The sequence below is a fragment of the Chelonoidis abingdonii genome, chromosome 1, assembly GCF_003597395.2.
Source record: "Chelonoidis abingdonii isolate Lonesome George chromosome 1, CheloAbing_2.0, whole genome shotgun sequence".
Taxonomy (NCBI): Eukaryota; Metazoa; Chordata; order Testudines; family Testudinidae; genus Chelonoidis; species Chelonoidis abingdonii.
Genome location: NC_133769.1, coordinates 336,859,439 through 336,883,233, shown reverse-complemented (window position 1 = coordinate 336,883,233; position 23,795 = coordinate 336,859,439). Strand labels below are relative to the sequence as shown.

Here is a 23,795-nt window from a genome sequence, read left to right as displayed (position 1 = left end):
CACATAATCTTTTTCTCTCCCCTTTGTTTAGTTATCTAATTCTTACTGGCCACAGCTGAATTCAGAACTGAAATTCAGACAGACCAGTAGGCTATTAGCAACATGACTGATTAAATGCTTATAACTAGATAAAACGTTTTAAGCTCTTTTTTGAGTTGGTGAGTCAGAAACATGGATCTCATAAGGGAGAGACTTCCACCGATCTAGAATATTGCAGGCCAAGGATTCACAGTTATCAAATGGTGTATTAGAAAAATAGAATGCAAGCTGTAAGTAGGTGCAAATATGAATATCAAAGTTGGACGTACAAAAATCAAAGCCATTGCACTTGGAATGCTAGTCAAAACCTCATTTTGAGTGCATTAGAAAGGGCAGCCATTGAAGTGAGAGTTAACATGTATTTACGTTTACATGCATAGTTAATAAACAAATCATGAGTGACAAGACTATAGATAAATTGCACCTCAGATAAGGGTAGTAAGTGAGGAAGCGTTACAGTTGTCAAACTGGGAAAGAATTAATGCATTCACCAGACTTCTAGTTGTGCTGGTAAGTATGCACACATTTGAGATTTTTAAGTGAAACTGATTTATCTAATTCAAGTTAATATTTATGTGGAACAGACTGTAATTAAATGTTACATCTACACGATACAAAGGTTGTCATACTCCTAATAAATAATACTTTAATTAATTGTAGTAGGCCTGTAATCAATGTAGCTTCTTGCAATACTTTAACAAAAGTAACTCCATGCTCACACTACAAAACAGATTGAATTAAACATTCTCAATACCATCTGCATATTTTACTCTTTTAGATATGTATCCTTCAGTATTATTAGCAATGTAGGATTGAGACAGCTGTGCACATACAGTGCTTTTTGGAATGTCAAAAAGAGAGAGAGAGGTTACTATTTCAAACTACTGAAACATTTGGAACAGCATCTGAGTGGTAGATGCTATGTAGTTTACTCACATTCTAAAAGTGCAGAAGTCTGTGCAGACTAATAATAAATTATTTAGGAGAGATTTTCAGACTATAACACAGCGTAACTTTATCATGTGTGCTGTAAAGATTAACTCACCAGTAAACAGGCTGGAACAAATCCTTCCTCTGTATAGTGCTCAGCATATTCCTTTAAATCTGAACTTTCCAATATAAATTCACGGCAGGTGGCTAAAAGCTTTTCCTGTTGTAAATACCCTGCAACAGATAAGACAGAAAGTTTTGCAGTTTTGTTAATTGCTTCTCCATGCTACACTTGGTAGATATCAAAGTTCCTCTAAACATATTAATTAAGCACACTCACATAGCAATTATCTGTGGACTCAATTGACAAAAACTAAAGAAAACAAGTTATATTTTGAAAGAATAGCTCCTTTTCCAAACATTTCTCTAACTGTAAAAAAAAAATAAAAAAAAATTGCACATAATATTGCTGACGTTGCGCTACATAAATCCAAATAAAGCTACTTTCAGACTAAAACCAATTATTAGTACCACCTAAAGAACTATTACTGTTTATACAGAAACAAAGCTGTGCATAGCTCTCTATAGACAAGAAAATAAAATTACTGCCAGAAAGGACTGACAATCTGAGCAATACATAACAGAGCCTGCAAATCTGCAGATATCCACGGACCACGTTTGCAGATCGTGGATGGATGCGGATCCAAATTTTATATCCAGAGTCCTGCAAATCTGCAGATATCTGCTATTATACCCATGCAAGGCTCTATACATGAGCCCAAAATTCCAGTTTTAAATTAAATTGAACTCTATAGTAATTTTTTATAAAATACATTGCCATACAATAATCAAGATTCTACGTACATATATAACAGTTCCACAACAGAAAAAACATGAGCAACGTTAAAACATGTTCAGATTTCTTTAAAAAGACGAACATTTCTGGCAGATGGCATAATTGGAAAAGTAATATATCTCCATGCTGTAAACTTCATATTCAGTAGACATATCAATAGTCTCTTGTGCAGCTCTGCACCTAAGCTCTGCTCTACACTATGAGTTTAGGTCGAATTTAGCAGCGTTAGATCGATTTAACCTGCACCTGTCCACACGACTAAGCCATTTTTGTCGACTTAAAGGGCTCTTAAAATGGATTTCTGTATTCCTCCCCAACGAGGGGATTAGCGCTGAAATCGACATCGCTGGGTTGAATTTGGGGTAGTGTGGCTGCAATTCAATGGTATTGGTCTCCAGGAGCTATCCCAGAGTGCTCCATTGTGACCACTCTGGACAGCACTTTGAACTCAGATGCACTAGCCAGGTACACAGGAAAAGCCCCGGGAACTTTTGAATTTCATTTCCTGTTTGGCCAGTGTGGCAAACCCAGCAGCACAGGTGACCATGCAGTCCCCCCAGAATATTTCTACGCTCCCCCTATCATCTCCATCTCGACGGTTATCGCAGATTAGAAGGTGAAAAAAATGCATTCACAATGACAAGTTTTCCGAGTTCATGCAGTCCTCCCGCACTGATAGGGCACAGCGTAATGCATGGAGGCATTCAGTGGCAGAGGCCAGGAAAGAATTGCTGTGTTTGCTTAACGGCAAAGATATCATGCCTTGCTAGCAATCCTGCCCGAGCCAGGTCGCTATGTCACATGCAGTCCGTGCTGTGTCAGCCTTGGGTGGGGGCATGACCACTTTGTGAGCAGGAAGGTCATTGATATAGACATTGCATTAGGTAGCTTCTATAGGTAGAGAAAACATTCCTATTCATTTGGCAAAGTCTGTGGCAAAAAAAGAGACGCCTCATAGTGTAGTGATTATCACGTTCACCTAACACGCGGAATGTCCCTGGTTTGAAAATGGGCGGAAACAGGTCACTGTTCCTTTTTCTGACTCCCCTCCTGCATTTTTAGTCTCAGAACAGACTGCACTGTGAAATTTTACTTTGAATTATATCAATTATGAGTTAAATAATATGGAAGCTCTAAGTTATAGTCCTGGGTTCCTTACCCTTTCAGCTGCTCTCCTAAATTAACATTTTTGTTAGGAGCAGGGGAAAATTTTCATGAAGCCTTTTATAGCGACTAAATCCTATCTAGGACTCTGAAATAATCTTAACATGGCCCAGAGAGTGCAATCCTTCATTCTGGATTTGTTATTCCACAAGCTGAACTACTCCTTACTACAGTCCAGGCTTCATGAGCCATGGGAGCAAGGGCAGGCTGGGATAGGTGCAATTGCGCAGTAATGCCGTCTGAGAGAGCAGCCTGAGGCAGAAGCCTCCAGCTCGCATGATATTCTCTGTGAGATGAAACTTAAAGAAGAGAATGACCTGGAGTCACTCGCATTCGGTGCTCTAAGAGGAGGATAGCCATGTCTGTCCAGGCACCCCTGATCGACCTCACCGAGGTCTGCCAGCTGAGCGGGACCCCTGGCTGGCAGGAGCCGGTGGACAGAGCCCCAGACTGGCAGCGGGCTGAGCAGCTCAGCCCGCTACCTGCCTGGAGTTCCAATCAGGTAGGCAGGCAGCAGGCTGAGCGGATCCGGCAGACGGGACCCCAGAAAAAAGGTGCAAAATGATTGTCTGCTGTTGCTTTCACGGAAGAGGGGGGCAGAGGCCTGATGACATGTACCCAAAACCACCCGCGACAAAGTTTTTGTCCCATCAGGCACTGGGAGCTAAACCCAGAATTCCAGTGGGCAGCGGAGACTGTGGGAACTGTGGAATAGCTACCCACAGTGCACTGCTCTGTAAGTCAATGCTACCCGCTGTAGTGAGGACGCACTCCGTCAACTTAATACGCTTAGTGTGGACATACGCAATAGACACTATAAAATCGACTTCTATAAAACTGACCTAATTTCATACTGTAGACATACCCTCAGACCCCATTAGTTACTTTAATGTGAAATAGACAGAAATTACTACTCCAAAAATATTTCCAGCCTTTAGGAAGTGTGTATAATTATTTATCTTCCATTTTAATGCGGAAATTCCTTCAGGCACTAAAAAAAGTAATTTATATATAGGATTCAGAACACAGAATCATGAAAGTTAGTACAGTACGTCCTTTTGTTTATTCCATGCCGGACCAGACTTGCCCCTGTGCTACACTGGATGGTGCTATAGCCACTCTATTTTAATATCTCTGATGGGATTCCAGTCCCAAACATCTACCTCCAATTTGTCTCTTATTAAATACCATTCCTAGAACTGACAGAAAGATCAGATCAAATCAAAGTCTTCTTCACTTTCTGGTCCATACCACTGTTCAACATATGATGCATCAAATAAAAATTAAAACCCCCATAATTCACTGAAACTAATTCTTGCAATGCTATACATCATGGAAGTATTTGCACTTGGTCCTAAACACGATTAGTTAACATCATGAAGAGCTGTGTAACACTACTGGCACAGCCTGTAATTCTGTACCTGTGTTTTGATGTCAATATTATTCAGATATTTTTTTAAAAATCCAGCCACACTATTACTCTCTCTATGACTTCCTGAAACACAGGGTATGTCTTCATTACATTTTAAAATGCACAAAAGGGAGTTTCAGAGCCCTTGTCGGTTTATAGACTCGGGCTTATGCCACTGCACTAAAAACAGATGCGTAGACATTCAGGCTCTGGCTGGAGGTTGGGCTCTGAATTCTGGGCAAGAGGGTGGGTTTCAAAGCCTGAGCTGAACTGCAGTGTGAGCCCAAGTATATAAACCCAAGCTCTTTGAGCCTCACTGCCACAGGTTTTAAAATGCAATGTAAACATACCCATAGCTGCATAGAATGACTATATGCTTACAATAACATACACACACACAGAGCTATGTTCAAAGAACATTAAAGTTGCAAAATCAAACACTCAGAAGTTATGAAATACCAGGATTAAGGTGGTTCTTGCCCAATTGCATACATGTGTTATGATATCAATGAGGAGTCCGGTGGTACCTTACAGATTAACAGATTTGTTTGGGCATAAGCCTTCATGGGTAAAAACACCCACTTCTTCAGATGCATGGAGTGAAAATTACAGATACAAGCATAAATTGACACATGAAGAGAATGGAGTTACCTTACAAGTGAAGAACCAATGTTGAAGGCCAATTTAGTCAGGGTGGATGTTGTCCACTCCCAATAATTGATGAGGTGTCAATACCAAGAGAGGGAAAATTGCTTTTATAGTATAGTAAGCCAGCCACTCCCAGTCCCTATTCAAGCCCAAACTGATGGTGTTAAGTTTGCACATGAATTATAGCTCAGCAGTTTCTCTTTGAAGTCTGAAGTTTTTTTTGTTGAAGAATGGCTATTTTAAAATCTATTATTGAGTGTCCAGAGAGAGTGAAGTATTTTCCTACTGGCTTTTGTATGTTACCATTCCTGATGTCTGATTTGTGTACATTTATCCTTTCACATAAAGACTGTCTGGTCTGGCCAATGTACATGGCAGAGGGGCATTTCTGACACATATCACATTAGTAGATGTGCAGGTGAATGAGCCTCTGATGGTGTGGCTGGGTCCTACGATGGTGTCGCTAGATGGTGTTATGATACAACCTTTAATTAAATCATCATATACTATTTTTTCTACAGGATCCCTGCCTTATTCAGCATACTGGATGAACAGTGCTCACTTAATGAGCAGCTATCCAACATTTTGTTTTATCCTTGTGGTTCAATGTGTGGCTCTCCAGGCCTTATTTACTGCACATCACCAAACCCTGAATACAAAATTATTTATGTCCCCAGGGGCTTTTCTATGGCGATTTCAACAAGTGCCGGGGGTTGTGGCTGTTGAGAGCACAAGAGAGACAGTCTTTCTGCTCTCAGTTCCAGTTCAGGGTACTATAGCAGCCCCCTGAAGAACAACTGCAGGGAAAGTCCCACAGTCTCTGCAGCCCTGGGTTGGAGTATGTGTAATGACCACCATCTTGTCTGAGATAGAAGGGACTGAACTGGAGACTTCCAGACACAAAGCATGAGCTGCTACAGTTTGAACTAAAAAGCCACAGTTCTCTAGGTGAGGGCTGTAACAACTGGTGTCCTCTGCAGATTGGCACAGAAGCAGGACCAGTTACACTCACCAGTCAATGACGTATGCTCAGTGGGAATGAAACATGCCATCTGATCAGCACAAAGAGCTTGGAGGGGATGGACCACACTCAATGAAAATGGACTCTTCAGGGAACGTAGCTGCCAAACTCTATCAAGTTTCTACTGAGCATGTCTGAGCTGAATTTTTTCAGAGGCTTATAATAATAACTTATACATTATAATAATTTTAATAAGGATGGCAAAGAGCATGTCCTCGACAGCAGGACAATTTCCTTCCAAATTTCAAGACCCTTAGTCCAAATCATAAAGACACTAGATGCTCAATGAAAGTTTGACAGTCTAGATATTCTGGGTCACCCACATAATTCTTCTGGTAATCAGAAGTTTAGTTAGACCTCATTCACCCTATTTCGTTTTGTAGAAAGATACAAGAAAATATGACCTTTATAAATTTGGATTACACTTTTTGGGATAGTACAGGCTCCCCGCAAGTTAAGATACAGCCTGTTAATGTAGTTTCACGTGTCAGTTTGCATCTTGACAGGTTTTTGTGCATTACACCAACTGTGTGAAGGCAGGCCCACAGATAGTAAAATCTTTATGGCATAAATGTGTTCTTAGCTTGGATGTTGCAACCAGATCCAGGGAAAGTCAGTGTTACTCTCTGTCTTTAGGGCTAGGTGGGAGGAGAGTCGCGAGTCTTTTTTCTGTTGCAACACGAGGGCACAGTAGGGAACAATAATTGGGAAAGGCGCTCTGTATTTCTGCATTTTCCACAGCCCTGACCACGTTGTCAGTGGCTAACAAGTAACAACAGGGAAGCTGTACAAACAACTGCCTTGTGCGGCAGCCTTTGGCCCCGAGGGGCCCTCCCATAACGCGCCCCCAAAGGTACGGGGCGCAGGTCTGCTCCTGCCGCGGTAGGGCCACGCCTCCAGCACGCAGCCAGTTTGCGTTGGTTGTTGACCAGGGCACGTCGAACAGCCCCGGTGCCTGTGAGGCCCCTACCCCAGGGACCGACGGCTGCAGCCTGGCGCCCGCGCGGCCCCCACCCTGATACAAGCGGTGGCTGCAGCTCCGGCCCCGCCCGGCGGGCGCTGCCAGCGGAGCGGGAGACGTGACCCGCCCGGCCCCCGGACTCACCCAGCACCTGCCGGGGCCACGTCGGACGGCAGCAGCATGCCCAGCGCAGGGCTGGCACGCCAAGCGGCGGCCCCCGGGAGCCGCAGCCAACCAGCCCGGCGACCTCCGCCTGCCAAGGCGGATCGGAAACCGGGAGCCACTGTCCCCCCCGCCCACATTCTCGTCCGCCGGAAGTATAGCGCTGCCTTTCCTGCATTCCGGGTTGCCCCGGGCACGACGTAGTGATGGGGAGGCGCGTGCGCATCGCCTCTCTTAAACTCTGCCATGCACCTCGTGTTCGTAGGAAGCAGCGTGAGGGACACCACGATGCGGATACTGGACATCCTGGGTGGCGGTGCAAGCCCAGCGGGGGGAGGGAGTCGGGTAACGCCAACCTGACGTCTGAGCTTCAGATTCGTGGGGCTGCCTGGGTCCCTCGGAGTGCTACGGCGACGCCGGCCGTGTGCTTCCCTGCGCCTTCGCCGGATCTTTGGGGTCCCCAGCCTCCACCATCATCTTGGCTCGCGCCTCTCAGTCGTTCTCCTGCCCGCTTCCCCGTCACCTCTCAGCCGTCTCCCCGGCGCGCTGCCGGAGCCCCCCCCGGCCACCTCCCCACGCACCCCCGGCCACCTCTCAGCGTCCTCCCCACCACCCCGCGCCACCTCTCAGCGCGGCACCCCCGCCCCCCTTCCCCTCGGCGCCACCTCTCAGCCGTCTGCCGCCTCCCCGCCAGCCGCCTCTCAGCCCCTCCTCCGGCCACCTTCCCCGCCCCCCCCCGCCACATCTCAGTCGTCTCTCTGCCTCCCCAGCCACCCCCCCAACCACCTTTCAGCCGTCTCCTGGCACCCCCACCCCCGCCACCTCTTGGCTGTCTCCCTACCTCGCCCCTCCCACTTCCCCTCCCGGCCATCTCCCTGCCCCCCTTCTTTCCCCGCCCCATCACAGTCATCTCCACTCCCCCAGGCCATGTGGCCTCACTAGTGCCAAATAGAGGGGAATAATCACTTCCCTTGATCTGCTGGAAATGCTCCTACTAATGCAGCCCAATATGCTGTAAGCCTTCTTGGCAATAAGGGTACACTGCTGACTCCTATCCAATTTCTCATCCACTATAATCCCCAGGTCCTTTTCTGCAGAACAGCTGCTTAGCCAATTGGTCCCCAGCCTGTAGCAGTGCATGGGATTTTTCTGTTCTAAGTGCAGGACTCTGCACTTGTCCACGTTGAACCTCAGCCAATTTCTTTTGACCCAGTCCTCCAATTTATCTAGGTCACTGTGGACCCTATCTCTACCTTCCAGCCTATCTACCTCTCCCCCCAGTTTAGTGTAATCTGTGAACTTGCTGAGGGTGCAGTCCATCCCCTCATCCAAATCATTAATAGATGTTGAACAAACTAGCCCCAGGATCAACCTGTGGGGCATGCTGCAGGAACGACCCATGAGGCTGCCAAATAGACATTGAGCTGTTGATCACTACCCGTTGAGCCCAACAACCTAGCCAGCTTTCCGTCCATCTTATAGTCCATTCATCCAATCCATACTTTTTTAACTTGATGGCAAAAATATTGTGGGAGACCGTGTCAGAAGGTTTTGCTTAAATCCAGATGTATCACATCCACTGCTTTCGCCATATTCACGGAGCTAGTTAGCTCATCATAGAAATCAATCAGGTTGGTCAGGCAATACTTGACCTTGATGAATCCATGTTGACTGTTCCTGATCACCTTCCTCTTCTCCAAGTGCTTCAAAATGGTTTTACTTGAAGACCTGCTCTATAATTTTTCCAGGGACTGAGGTCAGACTGACCAGTCTGTAGTTCTCCTGGTTCTCCTGCTTCCCTTTTTTAAAGATGGGCACTATCTTTGCCTTTTTCCAGTCGTCCGGCACCTCCCCCGATAACCACGAGTTTTCAAAGATAATGGCTGACGTGATTGCAGAGCCATTGGCCAATTCCCTCAGCACCCTTGTATGCATTAGATCTGGACCCAGGGACTCATACGTTTCCAGCTTTTCTAAATAGTCCTTAACCTGTTCTTTCACCACTGAGGGCTGCTCACGTCCCCATCTGTGTTGCCCAGGACAGCAGTGTGGGAGCTGACCATGTCTGTGAAGACTGAGGCAAAAAAAGCATGGAGTACTTCAGGTTTTTCCACATCATCTGTCACTAGGTTGCCTTCCCCATTCGCTAAGGGTCCCACACTTTCCTTGACCTTTTTCTTGTTCCTAATATACTTGTAGAAACCCTTCTTGTTACCCTTCACATCCCTTACTAGCTGCAACTCCAGTTGTGTTTCGGTCTTCCTGATTACAACCCTACATGCACAAGCAATATTTTTATACTCCTCCCTAACCATTAATCCTGTGGAGTCAAGTTGGGATCTGAGAATTAAGATGAGTTGTTTTTTTTCCTCCCATGAGCATGGTCTCTGATAAAGCTTCTACAGATCAAACTAGACTCCCAGTCTCACTGATGCAAATCCTTCTTTTCAGGAAGGTTACACAGGTAAAACTAAGGATAGATTTGCCTCTGCTCTCAGAATTTAGTTCTGTTCATGCACAGAACCACAACAGAATCAAGCTCACTCTGCTGTAGTTGAGCCGGTGTGGAGGTTGGGAGGTTAACAAGTAAAAAATGCTAAAACCCTATATTTGTTACCAGAGGAAGCAGAATGCACTCTGAATGCAAAACAAGGAGCAGCTCTGATGCATATGCACTAGCCCACCACAGCATATGAACACTGCCTAAGTGTTTAAAAAAATGTTTCTGGCTCTCTTTCTTCCTGGCCTATAGAATAAAGAGACTGCTCTGTTTATTAGGTTTTCTAATGGATAGCATACATATGAAAACTTTATTGTGGGACTGCTAACTTGAAGAAATTAGTTTTGCATTCTTATGGCACATAAGCACATCTTCCATGCAAGTCTAGGGCACCCACTTTGATACATGAAAGACCACGTTGTCTACTGGCCAAATGCTTGATGATAACACCTATACATGTACACAGCCATTGCATTCCTTGTTTTTCTAGTCTCTTTGATAGGTAGTGCCCTAGCAGTAAGCTATTTCTATCAAATTCATGGTCCATTTTGGTCAATTCCTCAGTCAGCCGCCATCGCTCTCCATCTGTCCAGCTCTGAAGGCAGCAGCGCAGAAGTAAGGATGGCATGGGTATGGTATTGCCACTCTTACTTCTACGCTGCTGGCAGGGTGCTGCCTTCAGCGCTGGGCACCTGGCCAACGGCTGCTGTTCTCCAGGCACCCAACTCTGTAAGCAGCGGAGAAGTGAGGGTAGCAATACTGTGACCCCCCCCTAAAATAACCTTATGACCCCCCAGCAACTTTGTTCTGAGTCAGGACCCCCAATTTGAGAAATGCTGGTCTTCTCTCGTGAAATCTGTATAGTATAAAGTAAAAGCACACACAAGACCAGATTTCACGAGGCGGAGACAAGATGTGATTTTCATGGCCATGAATTTAGTAGGGCCCTATTTATTGCCAAGTTCACCGGCAACAAGAACCTAGGGTAGTGCAACTTTATTTGTAGCCTCAGGTTACAGGAAAAGGTCAGTCAAAGGCTGAATTTTAGGACTCTGATTTAGCCTGCGTACAGCTCTGTTCTAATGCATTCTTTGTTTTGAGTCTTCCCTGTTTAAGTCAATGTGAGAAAATTATTACTGATCAATCTGATACTAGGCAGCATCTGGTTTTACAATTTCTACAAATTCTTTTGGACTTGTGCCTTTTATTTTAAGTAGTGTACAAATATTAAACATGAAACATCTCATAGGATAAAATGTAAGTTTTGTTTATCAAATCAAAACAATTGCAAAGTGAGAGGCTGTTTGAAAGAATATTTGTCAGATCTTGCTTTATCTGAACAAATTGTTTTTCTGTTCCAGCTTGTATTAAGTGGTGTCTTAGACTTTCTTTCTGGTAATTCTTAATTTCTGTTTATTGCATATTTAATATAGTAATAACCTTACCATAATGCTAAATATGAGGCAAAGTATTTAAATGCCAGGAAATTCCAAGTGACTCAGTGTTTTCTAAATTCTTTCTTTCTTCTAAATCTAAATTTCTAAATCTTTTTTAAAAACAGGTCTTTCTTAAACCGAAGACCAATGAAAACGTGTTCATGGTTTTTTAAAAAAACATTCCAATAATAATTGCCTTCAAACAAATACAATATTACAAATATTGTAATCTAAACATTGCTTCATTACGAACTTCAAACAAAAATTGACAATAAATAACTGTGAAATTGATTAAAGACTAAATGCATTTTCATTGCCTAAATTCAGGAGATAAAAAGTAAACAAACAAACAGTGAAACATAACTTGAATTTTCTTAGTGGTTTCAGTTTCAGTAATCTGTGATATTGTGATATTCATACAGATGCTCCATGGGTTCACAGACCTGACTTATGCAGATCTGCACTTACGGAAAAAGTTCCGTAAGCTAGAAAGTTTTGTATGTTGTGTTTTTTTTTTTTTTACGTAATGGCCAGGTATATGTTCCTGACTTACACAAAATACGAGTTGCACAAGGCGTTCCGGAATGGAATGCTTGCTGAAGTCGGGGAGTGTCTGTATTAATAACAAGAAGTTTGTTTACATCTGACTTAAATTGACTGTCTTTTCAAAGTTTTTCTACTGCAATGTTATGGTTGCTACGTTGCACTTCCTGTATATTTTGCAATAAGTATTAGGAACATAGGAATTGCCATAGTGGACTAGGCCAGCAGTCCATGTAGTCCAGTATTACGTCTCTGAACAGTGATCATTCAGAGAAGAGTCTAAGAAACTCTGTAGTGGACAGTTATGGAATAATATGGCCACAAGGTGAGTAGAGTTAGAAAATCATTGATTTTTGTTGCTAGCACCCATCATTTAGTGGTTGGTTTATGTTTAGAAGCATTATCCATGTAAATGCCTAATCTGTAAGAGGTCGTAGCTTGAACATATTGAGGGAAAGTTTGGAGAAAAGAGTTTTGCATTTCATTCTGAAAGTGGTTGGGTCTGTGATAATTCCTGAGAGAGTGAGTTACATAATCTAATCCGATGTTCGGAAGTTCTGCCTCCTCTATTGGTTGAAGATTTTATTGTTACAGTACAAAATAGCTGTCATGGCAGTTCATGATCATAGAGGGAGAGACAGAGGCTATGTCTTGGGAAGCTAGGGCCAACAGTATGTAGGGCTTTGAATATCAGGACAGAGAGCATGAATTGAATGCTGTATTTATCAGGAGCCAGTGCAAAGTCGAGGACTAAGGTGATTACCTAATAGAAAGCTGCTGAATGGCGTGGTTAAATTGTCAGAATCCAACAAAATGTGTTTTAATACACCCATATGTAAGGTTATACATCTAGGAAAAAGGAATGCAAATTATTTCTACAGGATTGGAGAAGTTGTTGGAAAGCAATGACTCAGAGAAGGTCGTAGGTGTCATTGCAGATAATTGCCTCTACATGGTCTCTCTGTGTAATGCTGTGGCAAAAAGAATGAATGGAATCCTTGGATGTATAAAAAGTGGACTATTAAGTAAAAATAAGGAAGCGTTCTTGCCTCCGTATTTAGCATTGCTAAGATCACTACTGTTATATTGTCTAATTTTGGTGTCCACACTTCAAGAAGGATGTGGCAATATAGGACAGAGTTCAAAGGAAGGCCATAAAAATGATCCAGAGTCTGGAAAAGAAGTCTGATGGTTTGAGGTGTAAAGAGCTCAACTTCAGAGCTGAGCATTTTTTTGTTGTTGAATAATTAATTTGCTGAAAAATGCATTTGTGAGAAGTGCCAAAACTTTGTGAATTTCATCGAATTCAGCAAAAAAATTTTGCCCCCAAAAGCCTTGAATTTTTTTCAGAGGTGTCAAAACAAAACATTTTGGCATTTTCTAAATTACCCATTTCTATATTTTTTTAAAAAATCAACATTTTCAAAACATTTTGTTTGACCCAACCAAAAATTTTCTACTTGTTTGTTTTGCGAGAAAAACATAATTCAGTTTCAGTTTGAAATGAATATGTGGCTCATGAAGGCCAGGTCAGTGTTAATAGGATGGAGCACAATATTCTGGCTAGTCACAGAGGGAGGTGGGCATTTTTTCCTGCCATTCCTACTTGGGCATCCTGTGGTTTTGAGTCCAAAAGGACCCCGAGGCTGCAAATTTAACAGTCTGGCGGAAATGCTCTTGATAGAGGGGAATGTCATAGAGGAGGAAAGTGTTTTCAAAATGGTTCCCTTTTCCTGCCAGCACTACCTTAATGTTGGCTTGGCTGAGCTTTAAACGGCATCTGATTTAGGGCTGAGTGCTGAGAGATGGAGCTATTTGTGTCATCCAAAAGAGCTGTAGAGCTAGGTGTCATCTGTTCATTTCTGATGCTTTGGTCTGTGTTGTCTGCCCAGCTCTCACTTCTCTATATGTCAGGGCAGAAGTCAGAGAGTATGTCTACAGAACAAAGAGAAACCCGTGGCTGGCCCATGCTAGCCAACTTGGCCTGTGGGGTTGTTTCATTGCTGTGTAGACTTTGAGTGATTGGGCGAAGAGCCTGAGCTCTGGGACCCTCCCGCCTGCAGGGCTCCAGCCTTCAGCCAGAAGTCTACACAGCAATGAGACAGCCTTGCAGTCTGACACCCCGTCTAGACTACGCGCCGTATCGGCGCGTTAAAATCGATTGCTCAGGGATCGATATATCGCGTCTGATCTGGACGGGATATATCGATCCCAGAGCGCGCTTAGATCGATTCTGGAACTCCACCAAAACAAATGGCGTTCCGGAATCGACATGGCAAGCCGCGCACATCGATCCCGCGCGGTGAAGACGGGTAAGTAAATCGATTTTAGATATTCGATTTCAGCTACGCTATTCTCGTAGCTGAAATTGCGTATCTAAAATCGATTTTCGCGCGTAGTGTAGACGTGGCCTGAGCCCTGTGAGCCTGAGTCAGCTGGCAGGGCTTGCCACAGATTTCTTTTTACTGTGTAAACATACCCACAGTCATATGAGGTGGCCCTCGTTGTTGTCAATTGTTCCATAACAACTAGTTGTGAGAATGTGTTACATTCTTGTAATGAGACTATTTCTGATTCTACTTGTCTTGTTCTTGATGGCCCACATGACCAATCCAGGTGCTGGTGATCCTCTCTGTGAAATAGAACATAAATTTTAAAAATACCTATGCATGTAAGACAGGATGACCGCAATTATGAACTGAAAGCAACTAAAATATCAAAACACTTCAGGTAACATTTTTTAAAAAGACTTAAAATTGAAGCTAGATCCTACTTTGCATTGCATTTCCTGTCTTTTAAGCAGGTTGGCTAGCTACAGTAGTAAGGCAGTTTATTTCATAATTAGAATACTGATTGTCTTTACTTCCATTTACAGATGCAAATTATTTATCTGCTGCTAAACTGAGCCATGAGTCTAGTGCTACATGAGCTGCTTGTTTGCTGCCGTCAACTTGAAAATGACAAAATTACAGAGCGAAGGGTAATTAAAATCGTTTTTCGTATGTAAAACAGTGGAGTGGATGCATAATAAATAACCTTTTTCCTGAAATACATTTTCAGAAAGAAGTTGAAAAATTCAAACGTCTCATCCGTGATTCTGAAACAATTAACCAACTGGATCGTAATTCTGACTCTAAACAAGGAAAACAACTGAACTGGGATGCTGTATTTAGGTATCATTTTTGTCTAAATTGCCATCTTTCTCACTGTACAAAACAGCACTGTTTTGTTTCATAGATTATCAGGTCAACACCAATATTTTTCCTAGATCTGCAGATTGAATTCAGAATCTTATCTGCCTGTCTGTAAATAAGAAATGTCTTAAAAGATTTTAAATTTACATATTTTTAAAGATAGTCACAAAAAGAAAGTAAAATGGCTCAGTGTAACAGTTACTAGTTGCAGAGGTCACACCATGCTACAATGCTAGTGGAAACTTGATTAAATAAGGATGATTGCTAGTGTAGTTATTGTTAGTCGCCTGTTCAGATTTTATCTTACAATAAGTACTAACTTTACGTTACTTTTTTTCTAATAAATATTTTCAGTTTGTGTCCAGCTTTCAATTTCCAGTTCTTGAACATATATATACAGTATGTATAGTATGGACTATACATATGATGTAGATATCTTATTAGAAACTTATGTTTTTAATCAGTCCTTTGAACTAGGATAGCTGAATTGTGGCTCTTGGGCCAAAGGAGTTATACTGTATGGTCTGTGGAGGCTCTCATATTTACTATGGAATCTGTTCTCACTCCTGAGGGAATTTTGCACCAAAAAATTAAATATTCTGTGCCAGAAAAATAAAAAGTCTGTGCACAATGTTTTAAAATTCCTCAATTTTTTTTGTTAATAAATAAATGTAGAGGCTCCAGCATGGCAATGGGGAGCACAGGCCTCTGGCTGAACGGAGCTGGGAGATCACCATGCAGACACCATCCCGGGACATGGACCTGGCAGTGAGGCTGCACAACGCAAGGGCTAGGCTGCCCCAGTTTCACCCTGGAGCCCTACCTCTCTGCGCCCGCTGCACCAGATGTGGGCAGGCAGGCTTAGCCTGGCAGGATCGAAGTGTAGAGGAGCTTAGTGGGGGGGATCCAAGTGTGGGGTGAAAAAGTTCTGTGTGGGGCAATCTGGGTGTAGGCAGCTCCATGGAGAGTCTGGGAGCAGGGAGGATCTAGATGCCCAGGGGCTCATTGGGAGGGTTCTGTGTGCAGAGGCAATGGGACTCTGCAGGAGGGTCTTAGTGAAGGTAGTTCGGGCTCAGCAGGGTGTGTCTGGGTTTGGGGGATGAGGCTCAGCGGGGGGATCTGGGGGAGGGGGCTCAGTGAGGGATTCTGGGTGGTGGGGAGCAGGGCTTGGTGGGATGGAGGTCTGGGTGCATATGGTTGGGGCTCAGTGGGATGCAGGTCCGGGTGCAGGCTGCTGATTGGGATGGTCCAGGTGCATAGAGGGTGGGGCTTGTCAGGGTGCGGGTTCAAGTGTGAGGAGCTCAAAAGGGGGTGGTTTGGGTGAAGGAATGGGGCTTTGGGGGGGTTGGTGCAGAAGGGACAGCCACATGGGGCAGTCTGGATGCACAGGGGTTGGGTGTTTGGGAGAGTAGCTCCTGTATAGTGATCCCTCCCCCCACGGCTGAGGAGTGTTGGGAGCTGGAAAGGGATGTGTGCAGAGCCGGGGGAGCTTTCTAGGGGTAGGTCTGCCTTGGCCCTGCCATTCCTTGCAAGGGAAGTACGCTTCTCCCCCACCTCCAGCCCAGCTGGGAATAGCAGCTGAGCCCAGCACAGGGTAGGAGCTACCAGCCGAGTCGTCCTCAACCCTGGATGGGGTTGGAGCTAGCCGGCGTGGGGCTCAGTGGGGGTCCCTTAGGGGATCTGGATGCATGGGAAGTAAGTCTGACCCGGCACTGGCAGGGGATCCCTAGCCACCTGTGATTTACTTCTCCACACTGGCTGCTCTGGGTGCCCAAAACGATGCGCCCATGCTGCTGGGAAGGGATGCGTGATCATTTTTGTGGCTTCCTTTTGCTTCCTTGTCAGAAAATCATTTTTCTGCTGGGAAGCAAATAAATCAGTAGGGGACATGAATTCTGCGTGTGAAGAGTGGTGCAGAATTTCCCTAGGACTGCTGTTCTATATATTCTGCGGGTTGCATCTCAATCTTCCATTGAGAGGAAAATGGAGCATAGCATGATGTGCTTGTCATTTTATATGTAAGTGGCATTTCCATATTAAAAATCAATGTCTGATGTCTGCATCTATGCATGCATGCATGCATGAATACGTGCATCTAAACTATACATCTAAACTAAGCTTCAGGTGTATTTCTACCATGTAATATAACAATCAAAAATATTTGTATATTACTATCTTTTGTTACTTTTGCTATGACTAACACAAAAAGGGTTTTACACTAGAAGAAAACAAAGATGCAGACACTAAACCAAGTAAATATTGCAGATCAGAAAATCAGTAATGTAATTATAAAATACTTGAACATATACTTGTGGTATATCTAATACAAACTAATAGTCTATTTACACTACATATTCACTCTTAGTTATATGATATTGTTCTCAGAACAGTACATGATTAACCCTCCTCTTCCCCCCATTAAAATTAATGGAAGTCATGCATCTTTTTCAAGGAATAATTTTAAAATATTAAATCAAAAACATGCTGTGGAGTCTGATATGAAGCTCATTTATTTAGAAAGCATTCAAGTTTTTCTTCATGATGAACAATAAATAGTACTTTTTAATATACTGTGCTATAGTAGTTATGCATATTTGTTGTAACGTGAATAATAGATGCATATCAGTATATATTTTTTTTAATCACTTACTTTATGCTCAGCATTAAACATATTTTAGAAGAAGATAGACTTCTTACCTCAGGTAGCTTAAAATCTAAATAGATAAAATAATTCAGATACAAAATGTACTAGATAATCAGTTCTTGTCCCTATCTGCTAGCTATTTCCATTAGATTTGCACCAGTAATATATACCTGTGTTTACTAACTATTTCAGAAGCAAAATTGCTAAATTGGTGCCTGGATTTTAAGTTTCAACAATGTTTATGCATTTTATTTTAATCAGTTCTGATTCTGACAAATACCCATTTTGTATTTTTGAAGGTTTCTGCAGAAATACATCCTGAAAGAAACTGACAGTATCAGATTGGCAAAACCAAATGTAACTGCCTCAACACAAGCTTCTAGGCAGAAAAAGATGCAAGAGATCAGCAGTTTGGTCAAATACTTCATTAGATGTGCTAATAAAAGTTAGTAATTTATATATCCACATATAATTACAGATTTTTTACTGCTTTACTGTAAGGTTCAACTGTTTACTCTGAACCAGGTGTGACATGCTATTTTAAAATATTCAGGGACCACGGTTATAAATTAGTGCTTATTTTTCTTGAATGTCCCAGTGAACCTTTTTCATTGGTGTTAGAAGTTATAGATGGAAATTTGTATTAGTTCATCTCTCCGTGGTAGTATAGAATTGTTTCTTCCCCTGCAGTGTAATTGTAGTGCTTTGTATAGTCTACTTGTTTACTGAGCACTTACGGTGTGGACTGTGCTTGTACAAAGCATAGAGGAAAACATGATTTGAGGCAGAATTTTCAAGGGATAAGTTTTCTGCCAATTTCCTTGGGAAGCTATTCAATAACCCAAGTACGCTCACCAGCAGAAAGGTTTTGCTGACAGCCTGAATTGTCGTTTTATGAATTCTATCCCATTTCTCCTACTTCTGGACAGTCCTAGACAATTCCTCATCTTTCAAATGCCTGTAAAAGGGTCTGTTGACCACTTAGTTATCATCTAACAAAATGAGGTAGTTCTGTTCATCTTTCCTCATCAGTTAAGCTCTCCAAAGTAAAATATGCGTCTCACACTGTCTATAGTCCCTCCAATTTGTTTACATATTTCTCGTATTGAGAAGCCCAGAACTGATGAACATAGTATTCAAGTACAGACTCACCAGAACCTTGTAGATGGGGATTATCACTTCCCTGCAGCCCAAAATCACATTTAGCTTTTTGCTGCCAGATTGCATTGGAAGCTCATGTACTTTGGTTGCCTCATCATCCTTATGTTTCTTTCAGCATAACTCCAAGTCTTTCCCCTCCATTAAATGTTGAGACTCCTATATGTGTTAGCACAGTGGTTCTCAGCCAGGGGTCTAAGGCCCCCTAGGGGGCCGCAAGCAGGTTTCAAGAAGTCCACTAAAGTAAACCAGATAGCAGGGCCAGCATTAAGTCACTGGGGCCCAGGAAGAAAGCCGAAGCCAGAGCCCGAGCCCCACCATGCGGGGCTGAAGCCCAAACCCTGCCGCATGGAGCTTCAGCCAAAGTCCAAGCAACATAGCTTTGTGGGGCCCCTTGTGGCCTGGGGCCCTGGGCAATTGCCCTGCTTGCTACCTCCTAACGACCACCCTAGCTTTTAATCTACTTGATATGCAGAAAAACTTGTTGTGGCACAGGTGAGCCATGGAGGTCTTGAAAAAGGGTGAGAACCCCTGTGTTAGCATGCATTTTTTCAGCTGAATATCACTTTCATTTCATGCTAATATTCTAAAACTTCAGAATCCCTTTGTGTTATTTCTCTGTTCATTGGTGCTTGTGAATGTAACCCCTGTATGGCTTATCCCGTTTTTCAGACCACCACAGTCTTTTAGGTAAATTCATTATTAGAAAAAGTTTCTTTAAAAACAAGGGCATTAACAAAAACAGATAGAAATTGCAATGTGATCTGTCATATACAGAGAACATGTTATATGTGCGTTATTCCTAATAATTCCTAAAAAAAGTTGCAAGCTACAAGAAAAAGACTTCAAATATTTGTTGGTAGTAGTAGAATACAATGGGAGGAAATATACTGTAACTTTGAGATAAATATGGTAATGTTCAGATTTTATGAATTCCCTAATTCTAATCTTGGCTTCATTATTCAATACTTGGTTTAATTAAAAAGCCCATGTTTGTACCTCCTGCTATTTTCTGCATAGGAGCACCCAGATTAAAATGTCAGGAGCTTCTGAATTATATCATGGACATAGTGAAAGATGCATCAAGTTGTGCTATTTATGGAGCTGACTGTAGTAGCATACTACTAAAGGATGTTCTTTCAGTGAGGAAATATTGGTGTGAGATATCTAAGCAACAGTGGTCAGGTTAGTATATAACATTTCTGTTTCAATAATGTCAGTTTACAAACATGTATTTCCTAGTATAGAAATGTGTTTAGGCATCTTATTGTTATTTACTGTTCATTATTATTATTATTATTATTTATTTGTACGTCAGTAGTAATAAGAGACCCTGTTGTATGAGGCACTGTACAAATATATAGTAGAAATAGCCTCTATCCAAAGAATTTACAATTGAAATAGACAAGACAAAGGGGCAGGGGTGGATATTACAGTATTACTCCTCTATTATTATCTGTTATTCCATCTGTTAACTGTTATTCCATGTAGGTTAACTTGTGTACCGGGAACAATAACTCAATCAAATCAATTTTAATGTCTAGTGTATTATTGAGACTATATTGGCTGGTGTGGTTCATGTATTGCCAGTGAGTATTATTACCTGTATTATGGTAATATCCAAAAATCCCAACCATGTGCAGACCCCTTTGTACTAGGCCCTGTGCAGACATATAGTAAGGGATAGACCTAAGAACCTGGAGTCTAAGAAGACCAAAAAATAAAAAAAAAGGCTGAAGGGGTGGGGAATGTGATAGAACATAAAAGCAGTGCTCCATGACATTTGACACATGAAAGATGGAGGAGGGGGACATCAGAATTTCTGAATTAATAGAAAAGTGCTGCCCATGGCAGCCCCTCAGCCTGCTCATTGTCACCTGGCAGATTTATTATGATCACCACAGAAGAAGTGAGACTCGAAAGATTTGACGGAGAGGATGGGGGTGGATATTGCATGCATAAATGTAGAAGAAAGTGCAGAAACAGTTGCACTACCGGGAAAGTGCCTAGGGGTTGGAGATGTCATACTTGAGAAAAGCACTATGTAAAATCATATTCTGAACTGTAGCTTGAAGGAAATTGGTATAATTTCAGACAAAAAAGACAAAACAAAGAGTTGGGATTGCTGATATACTCCATCCAACAGATGCTTTTGGTCTTGTTTTGATTTAAAATATCCACACACAGATATTGAACATAAGAACCTAAGAGCAGCCATGCTGCATCAGACCTGTGGTCCATCTAGACCAGTATCTTATCTCCAGCCAGAGGCAGATTAACACGGGGACCCCGTAAAATTGAGTACCCCAGAAACAGGTGGCAGAAGCTGTTTGTAGGGGAGGAGTGAAAGCCTCGAGCCCCAGCAGAAGCCATGGAGTGGGCAGAAGCCCTGAGCACTGGCAGAAATTGTGGGACAGGCAATGGGAAGCCCCTAGCCCTGGCATATGCTGCTGGGCAGAAGCCTGAGGTCAGGTGCCCCAGCTGCCTTGGTGGCAGAAGCCATGGGGCTGAAGCCCCAAGTCCCACCTCCTGCCCCCACCCTCGTGGTACAGTTTTTAATACCAAGGGATGCAATGCTAGGTCTCCAGTTTTCAACTGGAAAGTCCAGTTGAAAAGGAGGCCTGGCAGTGTGCTGACCGGATGCTAAAAGTCTGGTTACTGGAGTAACTGAAATCAGCCTCCCCACCAAGAGGGTGGGAAGAACAGCAGCTGCTGCTGAAGCCTGGAGGAGCTGCTCGGCTGCTGACAGAAAGAACTGTCTGGCTCCCAGATCCAGTTCCAGACATTCTGGCAGAGAGGTAGGTACCAACTTCCAGGCCACAGGCAGGAAATCCTGTCCGCCCTGCTGTTCCCCGATTTGCCCAGCCCCTTGCTTCACAGACCAACACCATCCTGTCTGCCCTGCTGTGCCCTGATTTGAGGAAGGTGCGCTTATGGGGTTTTGAAGTGGGAGCGATAGAGGTTGACTCATGTCCCAAACCATGAAGGTTCATAACCTTTTAAATATCCCCTCCACCAGGCTCTCACACATGTACAGATACTTGGCACTCCACCAAGATGAACAGAGTAAAATTGTCACTCATCTCCAACATGGCCAGGTCCCCCCATGATGCCGGAGAGTGGAGCATGCTTTGAAGATGCACCTGAGGATATCATTACAGCAACAAACCTAAGAAATTAAAAAGTCCAAGAACTCCCTCGCCCAAATCCATCTCTCTCACTATTTACATCAGGAACATTTAACAGAAGTTTGTCTTTTCAAATAATACCTGCTGCAACATGCAAATGACTTGCTAAGTGATTGGTTAGGTACCAACCGTGTCCATTAGAATTGACAGTTAAAAAAAAAAGAAAAAAAGAAGGTATCGCCACTAAATTTGTTTATGAAATCCACAATATGGATCAGCATTAAGCAGGAGTTCTAGGAGAAAGCTGAAACAAGCAAAGGAGGTTGAAGAAGTTGCTTTGGTACAAAAAATACTGACAATAAATCAATACGTCAAGGAGAGAGTGAAAGGAGAAACAGTGGACAAAGCCAACAAGGTTTGTTCAGCAGACACTCTTACTGGCAGTGGAGGCCTTGGCCTTCAAGAAGAGGGAAGTACAGATCAGGATCTGCAGGAGGCAGGCAAGCTGGGACTGAGTTATGCTGATGAGACATGTTCAATACAAGCAGATGAATTTAGCAGTGATCCTGCGTTGTGGGATAACACTGATGAAAGTTTCAAGAATTTTTGGATTGCTATGAGTTCAGCTGCCTGTCCAAAAAAAAATATATAAAAAAATTCTCTGCTTCTGCTTGGATGATTGGAGGGAAGACACATTTGCTGTCTGAAGATCTGTTCTCTTTTCAGCTGCAAAATGGTGAATCTGTTATGTGGCACTGGCTTATTTACTCACAGTCTTCTGGAAGTGTTTATTGCTTTGCCTGCAAACTTCTTTCAACCAAAACACATGCCTTTATCGAAGGTTTCAGTAATTGGAAACACCCGGAATGTCTTTCTGAAAATGAGAAAAACTTGGACCACTGAAATTGTGTCCTCACATGGACATGGCATGCAAAGGCAATTGATAAGGACCTTGTTCAGCAGTTTCAGGCAGAGTGTCAGTACTGGAGAGATGTCCTTAAGCGTGTTGTAGCAGTTATTAAGTTCTTAAGTGAGTGCGGACTTGCATTCCATGGCCACAAAGAGCTGTTAGGGTCACCACATAATGGTAACTATTTGGGGATTTTGGAGCTGATTGCTCATGTGATTCATTTTTGGCAGATCACTGAATTTTAGTGCTGGTGGAAAATGAATTTGCAATATTAACACTGAACAGAAGAATAGCCCAGCTGTACCATTAGGAGATTAGGACCCTGGAGCCAGCTGTTTGGGCAACCCTGAGGTCAGCCACACTGGCCCCTACAGAAGTCACGGAATCCGAGACTTCCGCCACCTCTGTGACAGACACAGATCTCTAATTACTGTATAATGCATATGCACAAGAGGGCTGAATTAAAGGTGCACAGGCAACCTTAATTCTGGCATTTCCTAACTATGAGTTCTAGGCTTTGCAACTTTAATAATATCCTTTTAACATATTTTATATGTATAATAATGTAATTATGATTTTTTTTTAGCAGGCTCTTGAAGTTGCTATTCTTCAGTTGCAAAATTCCAGTTAGTGCTGAGATGTGGAGCCTTGCACAGATACAAAATTCATATCCGCAGAGCTGCAGGCTCCACCAGGAACTGCAGTGGCGAAAGCAGCATGATTGTACCACCCCCAGGACACAGAGACCGCTGCATGGAAGGGACTCCTGTCCGGGAGAGTGTGAGCCACTAGCACACACTAGCATGACCAGGGACCGCTGCCAGTGAGCTCAGTACTTGCCCCAGTGGGTGGGGCTGGGGGTGGTACAGCTGTGCCGGAGGAGCTGCCTGCGCGGGGCACTGGCTGCGGTAGAACCCTGCAGCTCTGCGAATATCCACGAATATAAATTTTGTGTCTGCGCAGGATACTACTGAGATATCCCTGTAAGTTTTAGTACTGATCTCTAAAGCTCTTTTTATATATTCTCTCCTACAAGATATAAAAATAATGCTTATACCGTGTAACACTGCATCTTCAAAGCTCTATGAAG

General features: G+C 43.0%; 2 protein-coding genes across 3 annotated transcripts in view; one reads left to right on the top strand and one right to left on the bottom strand.

The window, feature by feature from the left end:
- NPAT (nuclear protein, coactivator of histone transcription) overlaps nt 1-7,343 on the bottom strand; it is a 34,533-nt gene extending 27,190 nt beyond the window's left edge. The window contains exons 1-2 of one of the 2 annotated variants that reach the window (XM_032790691.2): nt 7,175-7,343; nt 1,085-1,203 (exon numbers count right to left, since the gene is read on the bottom strand). The gene's annotated coding sequence lies outside the window, so the exon portion shown is untranslated. The remainder of the gene's footprint in view (nt 1-1,084; nt 1,204-7,174) is intronic. The other variant, XM_032790689.2, reaches the window with a different exon arrangement.
- Nucleotides 7,344-14,546: 7,203 nt separating this feature from the next.
- ATM (ATM serine/threonine kinase) overlaps nt 14,547-23,795 on the top strand; it is a 119,421-nt gene continuing 110,172 nt past the window's right edge. Inside the window, exons 1-4 of the mRNA XM_032790683.2 lie at nt 14,547-14,651; nt 14,732-14,844; nt 17,809-17,954; nt 19,688-19,852. Coding sequence (XP_032646574.1) covers nt 14,580-14,651; nt 14,732-14,844; nt 17,809-17,954; nt 19,688-19,852 — 496 coding nt within the window. The 5' untranslated portion in view covers nt 14,547-14,579. The remainder of the gene's footprint in view (nt 14,652-14,731; nt 14,845-17,808; nt 17,955-19,687; nt 19,853-23,795) is intronic.